The sequence below is a fragment of the Gossypium hirsutum genome, chromosome D01, assembly GCF_007990345.1.
Source record: "Gossypium hirsutum isolate 1008001.06 chromosome D01, Gossypium_hirsutum_v2.1, whole genome shotgun sequence".
In the NCBI taxonomy this organism is placed as follows: domain Eukaryota; kingdom Viridiplantae; phylum Streptophyta; class Magnoliopsida; order Malvales; family Malvaceae; genus Gossypium; species Gossypium hirsutum.
Genome location: NC_053437.1, coordinates 58684899 through 58697448, shown reverse-complemented (window position 1 = coordinate 58697448; position 12550 = coordinate 58684899). Strand labels below are relative to the sequence as shown.

At 33.9% G+C, this 12550-nt stretch overlaps 1 protein-coding gene across 5 annotated transcripts; it reads right to left on the bottom strand.

The window, feature by feature from the left end:
- Positions 1-2161: 2161 nt before the first annotated feature.
- Positions 2162-9691, bottom strand: LOC107922141 (uncharacterized). 5 transcript variants are annotated; one of them, XM_016852008.2, is made up of 14 exons: positions 9435-9691; positions 8544-9182; positions 8301-8378; positions 7655-7898; positions 6814-7125; positions 5804-6034; positions 5270-5479; positions 4516-4922; positions 4231-4434; positions 4050-4142; positions 3863-3970; positions 3399-3755; positions 2538-2620; positions 2162-2448 (listed from the first exon to the last, which is right to left on the bottom strand). In XM_016852008.2, exons 2-13 carry the CDS (start codon positions 9081-9083, stop codon positions 2579-2581), a joined length of 2826 nt encoding a protein of 941 aa, XP_016707497.1. In that variant the 5' UTR covers positions 9084-9182; positions 9435-9691; the 3' UTR covers positions 2162-2448; positions 2538-2578. The 5 variants fall into 5 exon arrangements, with proteins under 5 accessions (XP_016707497.1, XP_016707499.1, XP_040943448.1 ...); XM_016852010.2 differs by having other exon boundaries at positions 5270-5452; positions 9435-9665; XM_041087514.1 differs by having other exon boundaries at positions 4050-4139; positions 5270-5452; positions 9435-9661.
- Positions 9692-12550: the final 2859 nt, after the last annotated feature.

Genomic DNA, 12550 nt, shown 5'->3' with positions numbered 1-12550 from the left:
ATTTCTTTTAACATATACATATAATTTAATTAAAATTTTAACATAATATTAAGAAACATTGCACCAACCGTCCACACTAACATTAAAATGGGTCATTTCCATTTTAAATCTTAGCTTAATTATTAAATAATCCCTTTAAAAATTAAAAATTAATAGCGATTAATTTTTACTGTTTTTATGATTTGGTCCTTATACCTTAATTAGTCACTTAATCGGCAAAATTACTTATCTAAAATTCAATTCTCTTTTACAATAACTCCTTAAATATTTAATAAAAATATTTACGGACTCAGTTTATGGAAATGAGGTCCTAATACCTCATTTTTCGACATCACTGACTTTAGGGTCATTACACTTTTACATTAATTAACTATCTCATTAACAAAATTAAAGAACCAAATTCTAATTAAAATTCATATTAATTTCGTAAATATTAAATAAAAATATTTATGGACTTCATCATCGAAAATGGAGTTCCGAAATCACTGTTTTTGACACTACTAAAAAATAGACTGTTACAATCATCCTAATTTTCTTTAATAATAAGATAAATTGAGCTTTTGTTGTTTAAATGTTTGTAGACAATATAATTTAGGGTTAATTATTAACAATGCAGTCACCACCATTTATGAAATCTTGCAAATTGCAATTGTTTGTCATTTGAATGTTGGGAAGTCTAGCCTACTTAATGCATAGAGCAAAGTACATAGTTATCCTTCCTTTCTTCCTACTGCAAAATTTGTTTGAATTGACATTTCTCAGCTTTTAACCCCCGTTTTTTTTTTTTTTTTTTGCAATTTTAAACCTTTCCTCATTCATCTCATCCTTCATTTCAGTTTTTCTTTTAAGTTTTGAAAACATTGCTCAATAACTTTCAATAGTTATTGCTGCCTCCCTGTGTTTCCCTAGACAACTTTTCTGAGTGGCTTCGCACTGTGCCCTCCGCTTGGTTATGGATGAGGAGATTTTCCTTAGGAATGTGTGATTTTTTAAGTACAATCATATTAATTGGCAAACAAAATGGTAATGTATTTAAATTATTATAAACAAAATTAATCATTATACAAATCAGACTTAAACCTTAATGGGAATAGTTATAAACAGACTCACACATGGTAAGATTAAGCTAAAAATAAAATCCCACCTATAGTTTACCTAAGGTGAATCTCAAACATAAGGTCCCAAGACTTCAACCATGCCATTTTAACTACTCTCTCATTGGATATTACTTCAAAGTTTTAAGCTAAACAAGAAATAGTTTAATCTTTGGTGTTATTATTATTAGAGGTGATACATTTACCCCTTTCTACATGATTTCCAAAATTTCATATTTCCTCTCTAACAGCACAAAAACTAAATCAAGTCTAAAAATCGAAAAACTTTTACTCAATACTCATACATAATACTAGTTAGACATATGTTATCTCTCTATGTGTATATATTCCCACATACATATGGATGATATAATATGCATAGATAGGAATAATTGTATGAAATTTTGAATACTTGCCTTCCCTCATCATCGACTAGCTGAGTGGCGACCATAAGGCCAACCATCGGCTTCTTTCTTCTCCCTTTCTCCATCTTTTCTTCATTTTTATTGTTTCCTCGTTCAAAATCACCAACGAAGCTACTGACAGTCTGACACCCAATTTGTTGCCAATAACAGTGCTCGCCTCCACCGTCTACCATTCTTCATTTTCTATTTGCAGATCGTCACCCCACTTACCGCCCTCCTCCTCCTTCGTTCCATCTCCTCGTCGACCATCCTCCGTTATCGAAATAAAAATTTAACGTAAGATTCAACCCTTTACTCCTCCCAGGAGGAAAGCTTTCTCGAATTTGTGACTACTCAATTTCTTAAATTCATAGTGAAATGATTTCTCAAGTCCAAATGAACTCGTTTTTGTACGAGTATGGTTTAAAAGAGTTAATGTTTTCAGGTTTCCCGAGAACGACAAGATTGTTGATAGCTGATCCAACGCACCAATTTCAAGAGTTTTTTTCTTGGTGGTTGACGCCCAACATTCTACTGATGTTACTTCCTACAGTCAGCCGTTTCCCACAATATGGTTCAACTTTCAATCAAGCGTGTATACCGTTTTCTTTGGGCTTTAGTTGAAATGGGATCTTTGTTACTACTTTTCTTCGATTGTAATGATTTATATATAAACGAAATTTCATGTTCGAATAAAATGTGTGTATATATATAGGAGACAGCATACATGCAGAAGCCGGGCTCCAAAACCATGTCAACTTGAAAGCTGAAACCAGTTAATTGCAATTACCTTACTGAAAATATAAACTCTCCAACTATATTCCATGCTCACATTGCAAGTCCGCTAATAACGAGACCCAGGGAGAGGAAAAGGCAAGGCCCCAGATAAACAGTTTATCTCATCCGACGGTGTTGCTGTTCCAATTTCCCCCATTTTGCTTGATAAGTTCCTACTCTCATTCAGACATAAAAAGAACTCTTAATAATTGGATTCCTTTAATGGTTCATGTTTTAGAATTTCAACGTAAAAACACCATACCATCATAATGCCACGTACACTAAATAGGTAGGTGAAGTCCATTAAGCATCATCCTCTTCTGGGTCTTCCTCCTCATGATGACGCTGGAAGAGGGAAAAAGAAATCAAGTTATTGGCAGAACAGGATTTATAAATAGCCTAACCTGATGTATAGCTAGCCTGACAAACTCTTTCTGTACAGACTCCGAAAGGTCAATATGTTACTAACGATGAAAATCTTGTTTTCCTTGGCTCATTAACAAGTCAATGCAAGCAAGACAGGTTGCATCCATGGAAGGAAAGATCAAAGGTGTAGGATGTCAAACAAAACATTTCTTCAATGTCATATACTGCTAATTCCTAAACTATGCTAATCATATTGAACACATATACAACCAAACTCGTGACATGCTACTTCCTGTAATGGCTATTCTACAATCATTTTTGTTTTTGACAGTTGAGATAGGGTCCCTAGGTTTTTAAATTTTACCATCTAATTAAACTACAGGTACTTTTCATGATACATAGGGGATCCCTATACTAGCCTATATGCTTAAAACCTCCTCATTTTGCAAACTCACTTGATCACAGCATTGTGCTTTTATTACAGCTTGATGCATTTCCAAGTCTAAGCTAATTAGTTAAGATGTCCATAAAAGGTCTGTCCCTAATAACTATGTAGAAGACAAATGTGGAGAAAAAAGGAAACCATAAAAAAAAATCCTCAGTAGGTTGTAGCTTATTTGTCTACTTGGGACATTTGAGAGTATCATGCAGCAATTATGCAAGCAGCAAAATAGTATAGCATAAGACAAAAATTAACTATTTGTTTTCGAGGAAAAAAAATAAACTACCATTAAGTACTGGTATAACAGAAGGTTACCTGCTCAGAACCCAAAATATTTGAAGATCCCCCAATCTTCTCGAGAAACTTTTCCATGTTTGAAGTCATTCTAGCTATATTCTTTTCCATAAGGGCATATTTTTCCTCCATGGCCTCCATTTTCACTGCTATCTTGCGCACCTCTTCATTTGCAGATCTTTCGGCCTTGGAAGCCATCCTTGCAAGGACAACACGGCCAGGTCTTGGGCCAAAAATGCCAGTACGATTGGGACCCATTCCATAAGGTCCCACATTTTTGCCTTGTTCTTCTCCCATAACTTGACACAAAGTGTCATTTGATTCATCACTACATTGTGAGGTATTCTGTTTCTTAGCTTCTTGTTCGTGGATCTTTGACTGCAAAGAAAAACCCAACTGTTTAACTTGCAAAATTTATCAAGAGCGGATGCACAAATATTTACATATAAATCTACAACTCATAAAAATCAATTGCTTATACATACAATTAATTTTGCTGCGGTATCGTCAACAGGCTGTCCATTCTTGCGAGTATGTGTTAATATATAAAGCTCAGCTCTAGTTGGCTCCTTCCCATCAGGCCTCTTGTTTTGCTATTTCCATAACAAAAGCATCGACTTCTTTCAATATGGCCAAAGCAGAATAAGAAACAAGTGAAAAAAAAAAAATTACCTCCTCCTCACATATCCTTGCATAACTCTTGGTCCCTGATGAATGTCCACACGTATGTTTTTGACGGTTAGCCCTATTTCTTGCACAACGCTTCTACAAACGGCATATATAGACAACATGACCAGCAAAATTTGCATCAAGATAGAGGAATTTAAAATGACAATCAGTGCTCAGTATGTACCTTAGTGTCTTCAGAGTTCCAATATGAGATAAGGCTTGGCCATTGGTCAGGAACAACCCTTGGGTCACTTACTTTCAAGCGCTCTTCGTCTGTATTAAGAGAATCATAATACGTTGCCTTTAAATCTGCTTTCCAGTCCCTCCATTTTGTAGCAATTGACTGCATGACCCAAGACTTGCCACTTGGATCAACGTCAAACTTTGTCTATAGCACATGGAAGAGATAAAATGTCACTAAAAGGGAAGCAATATGACATAAAAAGACAGAATAAATGTTTTATCATGCCTGAACATATTCCCACATATCATCTTTGTAAGAATCTGGCAATGCCCTCCAGTCTATAAAATTAAGTGGTGCCCTGTGTCCATTCCGTGCTACAGTGCCCAGGAAGCTGCTTAGCTTGGATGAATTTGGACCAACAGGCTGTCCAAACTTGTTGATGTGGACAAATATCCGCTCACCATCTGCCAGATCATTTAAGAAGAGGCAGCGAGTAGGACCTCTTCCTTTCCTCTTCTTTGTGAACTGTCGCTGTTCGGGTCTCTGTGGGCTCTGCTCAGGCTGGGATTTGGTGCAGCCCAACGGCCCTTGATTTTCTTGGTTAGATTTGTTAGTTTTAGGGCTGGCAGAATATCTAAGTGCACATCTGATAGCCCTCAAGGCAGAATCTGTAAGTGACGTGTGTGAATGTTCTGCAAAGAAAGGGGGGAAACCAGATATGCCACCCAAAATCAGAAGCTAGTATAAAGAAGTTACATCAAAACTGAAAGTTTCGATGCATTTTCACATAAAGGAAAACTACAGACTTTCACATCCCCAAAGCAAAAAAAAACTCTTAGCTGATGCAATTTAACAACTAACTAAAGTTATTCCTGATAATCATGTTTAGCTTTTATTTATCTGTCACTGCTTTTCTGCTGGTGCTGATGTTTAAGTTATCAAATAGAAAAGAAAATAAAATCATCCATACAATTTATATAAACACAAGGGTAAGCAGATGGTTCATAGACTGACAAAAGAAACAGTGTATAGACAGTACCAATATCTACATTATGTTGCAGCTGTGATGATTGAGGCTGGCAATGGCTTGCCTTCAGTTGCCGTTCCTGGGACTCACTAGATTCCCCATCGCTCAATCGGGACTGTTGGGGATGTGATTGGCCAGGGACAACCATGGGATCCACTGGATAATAGGGGACATACCCATGGGACCTTGTATAATCTGATTGAGGCAGAAAGTGAGAGTGTCCTAGTAAATAAAAAGAGAAAATTGAAGATGTGTGAAGAAAAAGTCTTGAAACTCCTCTAAAATGGAATTTTTATTTTTTTTTATTTACATGTGATTGCAACATGCTATGCAGATCCTTTGGAGAAAAAAGAACTTCTATAGAGACAAATGAATGAAGAAATTAAATCTGAGTAGTGCAGAAAAGAAGCTCGCTTCTGAACTCATAACCAGTAATGATGGATTATAAAAATAAACATAAAAGAATCACTGAGAATATAATGTACTGATTACAAGATTAAAGGCAGTAAAGGATCATTGTGAATCTGAAAAGCTTCACTCACTTACCACCATCTACAGCACCCTGCAATTGAGAGGATTGTAGCCGGTTGATGCTGTGCTGGTACTGCTGCAGACCATATGGCAGCTTGTAACTCAAATGAGGCTGTTGTGACTGGCCTGGTGACCCACTAAGAATGGAGGCTGCAGGACCTGTAGATGAGTTCTTTTTGTGTTTCTTAGATGCCTGCTTTTTGTGTTTTGGGGCTATGTCTCCAGGAGGCTGAAAATGCGAATATCCTACAACAATTTAAAAAAAAAAAAAAAGAGAGAATGAAGAAACTAAATCTCAGAGTACGCAGAAAAAATGCATGCTTCCAAACCCAGAACCTGCTGTATTAATGGATTCTCGAATAAGGAAATAAAGAACCATTTAAGAATGTAATGCCCCGATTACAAGTTAAAAGGCAGTGCAACAACATTTAATTTGCTGATGCTCTGCTGCTGCTGCAGAAGATATGGCTGCTTGTGGCTTAACTGTTGGCTGTTGCACATCAAAAATGCAGGAGCAATAGATGCATCCTATTTTGTTCTGATGAAGATGCATATTTTCGTGTTTAGGGGCTATGTCTCAAGGTAGCTAATAATGCAAAACCCTACAAATTCATTATTGGTGTGAGAGAGAAACAAAAAAAGCTCAATGGGTAGTTTTCACATACTAGTGGCAGATAAGATTAAGATCAACAAAGTTTAGAATCATTCAAGATTATTGTTCTGAGTTAGTGTGTTACTCATGCAAGATCAATATGCTTGTTAAAAATATACAAAGATTTACATGTATAACATCAAAAGATACATACATATATGGGTAGATTTCAGGAATGTATATGTTTTCATTGAATATTATGTTATCCATATCTACAAATTCAAAGCATGACAACACAATCCCTTCTCAATGGAATGGTTTGAAATTGAAATAAAATTAGTACGAGTTTTGAGCAGGCAGAAAGGAAAGAGAGATTATAAGAAGTCATAGCACCCATCCAAGAAAAAAATGGCAGAAATGATGAATATATTACCCGTGTGAGATTGTAATTGGGAGAATTGTGGCTGGTTGGTGCTTGGCGGTGGATGCTGTGACTGATGATGTTGGTGATAACTCACTGGGGACAACTGGGAAAACTGTGGCCGTGTAGTGCTTGGTGGAGGTTGCGGTAATTGATGAGGTTGGATATAGCATGATGAAGGGAAGTACAGATGGTGCTGATTAAAACCCAATTGACCCTGCTGCATCTGACTGGCACCATCTGCACTGCCCACTGGATAGAAAGGCTCATGTCCCCTATGCCTTGTAGCATAGTCTGTTGTAGATGGCTCGAACGAAGTTCCCACTGAAGGAATAAAACTAAAAGATAAATATTTAAACACCAAAACAAAAATACTCACAAAGCATTCATGATTGAAATTTGAGACTCCAAGACAAACGATATTAGTATTAGATGCATCATCATTGCACATATACTATAAACTTCCATTTCTCAACGGTAACCTACTAATTACAGAAGTACCTTCAATTAGGTTTACCAGATAGATGCTATCATTTCATACCTAAGAAAAGTTTAATGTCCTAACGTAATGTACGCTGAATGGTATCTACTGAAATTGAGTTCCCATTAAAAATAAAATTGAAACATTTTAGATATCAGTAAACCCCAAAACCGACTATCTATATGTATCACTGGTTAATTCTTCAAGGTGAAAATTCAAAAAATGGTTAAGTAGTTGATACAACACAAAATCTCATTTCACAAAGCACCTAATTTTTGTCCACTACTTTTTGCATCTCTAGCATAAAAACTTTAATAAATTTTGGAGATGCCACCTGAATGTAAGAAATAAGTAATAATTCTGAACTCGTACCATTACTCTTCCCTGATTGCCCAATGCTCAAGCCAGCAGCTATCCAGTACTTCATGAACTTTTTCTTCACTCGTTTCATTAGATATACTATATACTCTCCCTTCTGGTTGCACTTGCAGCAGTTCTCCCAAATGTATTGTACATCATTAAACACGTCTTTTGTGTTCATGTACTTTGTGCTATTTTCTAAATTACTACATATGGTACCAAAATCCATTGGTGTGTCGATTACATTAAAGTAATCCTGTTTCCGGTAAACCACAACCCAATGGGGAGAAGGGAGGAGAAGAGAGGAGAGAGAAAGTTAGCAAGATTAATCTATATAATTGATAGGGCTAGAGAAGTATTCAAAAGGTGCACTGTGCATAATAAATGATAACTGTGTAACTGAATCTTTTATTTTATGCTTTTCAGGCAACACAACACAACTGAATAACGTGAAACCTATAATTTCAATATCATTATAATGACAGCTTAGGGAAAAGATAAATATAAGGGGGCAAGTAGGCAGGCCATCACATTAGGTTATATCCAAAGGTTGACCCCAGCCCCACTAAGATTGCAAGAATAGATTCAACCCACAGCACGCTGCTATTGAAGATAATTTGGCAATGCATTCATAAATCGCATAGCAATATATCCTTACAGATTTACCCAACGCAACAGGATCTACAGGAACACTGAACGGTTGAGCCTCATCCATCTTCATAATTTTCTTAATCACCTAATAAGTTGAGAAAAAGGCAATAAGTAGAAAATGCATTAAATATTTCAAAAATCTTGGAAACGCTAAACCAAGAATTGTTCCAAGCACCTTTCTTTTCCTTCCTGAGCATTCAAAGTGTTAATCAAGCCTAAAAATTAGTATAAATAACTACTCTCATCATACCTCCAATGCGGCTTTCAGTTCTTTCGTATTGTAACGAGGATCCTGCTCGGACATCTTATATTCATCATGCTTTTTACCGAAAGAATGCAAAACCCTGGACGAGTTAACATCATCTTTCCTCCCTTTATTTGGTAATTTACTTGCTTCCTGCTTTACATTACCATGCCTTTTAGTCGATTTCCTTGATCTCCTATCCACCGATGATGAGTCATCGGTGCTACTTTCTTCAGCACTAAATGACTCATCACTGTCACTTGAAGAGGATGATAAAGATGAATTACTCTTGGCCTCATCAGAGTCTAAGTCAACTACTTCCAGATCATTTGAGTCTGCAGAAACAGAATCCCCTTTCCTATTTTGGTTAATAAAACTTAAAAACGCTTCCTCACTTTGGTTCACTATTCTTTCATTTTGGTTCACAGCCTTTTCACTTTGGTTCACTGCCTTTTCACCTTGCTTCACTGCTTCTACATTTTCGGCCAATGCAGCTGATTTTCGTGCAGGAGGTTTTCTGCATGCCCGTTTTTGCTTCGTTCTCATTCTCTTTCAACTACTTACGAGCTTCAAACACTTAACTCTTTTCACTTCAAAGATTGTTACAGAACAGAGATTGCTTTAAATCTAGCTCATAGTTGTACACTAAAAAAAATAGCAACAAATTCAGTAAGATAACAGAAAAAATCAAAAAGCATTAACCAAAAAAGAAGCAAATTTTAATCCAAGGAAATAAATTATTACAAACTATTAAAGCCTGGAAAAAAGGAACCCGTAGAAAGCAGCAATTTCTTGCTAATTGGTTATCTTAAGAGCTCCAACTTTCAATAAACTGAATAATTCATTCGATGAACTTTTACATTGAATTGGAAGAGAGTGAGAGCGAGAAAGAGTTACCTTAATCTCATGAAATGCGAGTGAAACCGAAGAGGGAATGTTAGGGCTAAAGTTTTAGAGGGAAACGCTCAGTCTTGAAGAGAAAGACGATAGTAGAATTCAGCTGATAATGGTGACGATCATGGAATCGCGGCGCTGCTAAATGTTAAAGAAAGGCGACGGTTTCAAGTAGATTTCCATGCCGATGAGGAGATAAAAGAATATAAATATAAATGGGACAAATATCTGACGGTCATGATTGATTGTTTCAGTTTCCCGACGTGATTTCTCTTTTCACTGACAAAATGAATTAATACCGTACACGTTGGAGAAAGGGTAAAGCAGGAAAAAAATACTTTTCTTTTAAAAGGAATGGTAAATTACACATAATTTCACTATATTATTACTAAGTTTATGTTTTGGCCACTTAACTTCAAAAAGTTACAAAATGGTCACTGAATTGTACGAAAACTTTCATTTAAGTTACTGAACTATTTGAATGTTTTTATTTAAGTCACTAGTTTTTTTTTAATTCGACTAGTGAACTCAAAATGACTATTTGACAAGTAATACAGTAGATCAGTACCCATCAACGAGTAAAAAAACATATCTTTGACCCAAGTTAATCTGATGATTAATATCAAAGAGAAGAAAGAAGTCATTTAGATTTTGGTTCGTAAATTTGTGACGTTCAAAATTGTTTCATAAATAAATTAACTGTAGAATAGTAAGGGAATAAGAGCTTTCGATTAGTGCAAGTGGTGCAAATAGAGAAGGCCTTACATTAGCTATTTTAACAACCTAGTAACTTAAATGAAAACTTTCAAATAGTTAAATGACCATTTTGTAATATTTTAAAGTTGAATGACCAAAATGTAAAACTACTAATTGTTTAGTGATATTGTGTGTAGTTCACCCTTTAAAGAATGTAATAAATTTTGGTTAAACTACATTGATAGTAAGTCATCTATTAGTGAGTTTTTTTTTTTCGCCATCCAACTATTCAACTTTTTCTTTCTTTCTTGGTCACCGGGTATTAAATGACTAACAAAAGATAGCGCAACAGCTTTTAAAATCGGCATAATAACAAATTTAGCCCCTAACATTTACACATTACATTATGTTATCTTTTTACTTGAAAAAAAAAACATTTTCAACACACAATATATAAATTAGGAATTAAAAAAAAGACTCTTACTTATTAAACTAGATAATCTCCAAATATATTGCTTTCTTAAAACTTCAAATGGTTGAAAACTTAGCATCATGACAATTAACTCATCTTCTACTAGTTTGAGCCTCCATTGATGAAGCAATCTTAAAAGAAGAAAGATAAATTTTAAAATTATACATTAATTTTAGCTTAATGTGTAATTTTATACATAGAATTTTGATTTAATTAAATTCTCATAAATTATTAATATAATTATTGATATAGCATCATTTATGTTTATATATTGTATACGCATATAATTATATTTATCTAATATAAAAATAAATTGATGTATTTATTTCTTTAAATGTGTATGATTGAATCAAAATTAAAGTTCATGTATCAAATTACACATTAAATTAAAGTTTATGTATAATTTTGGGATTTATCCCTAAAAATTAATAGGTTTGGACTTAAAATTTAGTTGAATTAATGATGTGGGTAATTTTTTTATTTTCAATAAATTGAACTGGGCATTTTTCAAAATTTAGCTGACTTTGTTTCTTGTTGTTATTCTCCATTTTTTCACTAAGTCAAACGCAGGGACGATATTGCAAAGGGGCAAGTGTCGAGATTCTTTGTGTTCACCTGAAACAGTAATAACAACAATACTAAATTAAACTTGACTGAAGTAGCATTGATTTATTCAAGTGCAAATCTTATTAAACCGGTGAGGAGTCAGCCGACGAGGACCAAGTCATCTCAACCATTAGTTTTCAACCTAATGATAGAGGATTGAAGTATCAAATTGAGCAGATAAATTTATTTTTTTAAAACTTATTCAGTATAAGGGTCACAATAAAAAAAGTAAAATTACAAAAAGAAAAGACTAAATTATACAATGTGTAAACGCTGATGATTAAATTTTATAATTTTTTATAATTAGATGACTTTACTATTAGTTTGATGACTATCAATGTAGTTTACCCTAAATGTTAGGGCACAAAATAAGAAACGGTCTCTGTGCATAAATGGTTGGGAGTTCACATTCTTATCATATTTGGTAAAATCAAACCCGCCGCATAGACATTCATAAATTGCTCTACTGTAGTTCTTAACGAATAACCCCTATTTAGGTTTAATATTGCATCCTAATTGGGGGCGGCTATACTTGTTCAATTTATCTCTTCCAACCTAGAAAGTTTAATATATTGATTAGTTCTCATTTACTTCAAAATTATTTTTTAAAAATATTTATAAAAATATTTTTAAAGTTTATTAAATAATAAAACAAATTTCACTCATTTAAAATAAATTCAAAAAAATAATATAAAAGAATTAAACCGAATTGAATTATGATAAATGATTCAAAAATTCTAAAACGTGGGATGGAATGCAACTGATCTCACCTCTCTCTAAATATGATGTCTTGGTTAATATTTACACTATTAAATAGTTTGACTTGAATTTCTTTTCTTTTTTTTAAATCAAATTAACTTTCTATTTTTAAATTAAACAAAAATTATTAACTAAACAAAGCCTACCCAATCAAAAGAACTTATCCGGAAGCATATAGACGTGTACCATAAGGCATAAGCTTCTTTATCATCTGATATCAAGCAACTAATTTGATGAAATTGATTTACGGTTAATATATGTTAAAAATCTATGCAATTTTTGTAATTTCAGAATTTAGTCTTATATTTTTATTTTTAAGATTCAGTTTTCAAAATTTAAACTTAATTATTAATTTTGTTAAATTTATTAGTGTAACTAAAGAAATAATGTTGAAGTGAACCTAAACTTAATAAAAAAGTTTAATTGTATTAATAAATGAATTTGCATTTTTAAATATGAAAATTCTTTAATATAAAAGTAAGGGACTAAAGTCTAAATATAAGAAAAGTACAGGGATCTAGAATAAATTTTAACCTTAGTTTAAGTATGCCAACTCGTAATGTCTATATAGGCTGTTAAACAACTA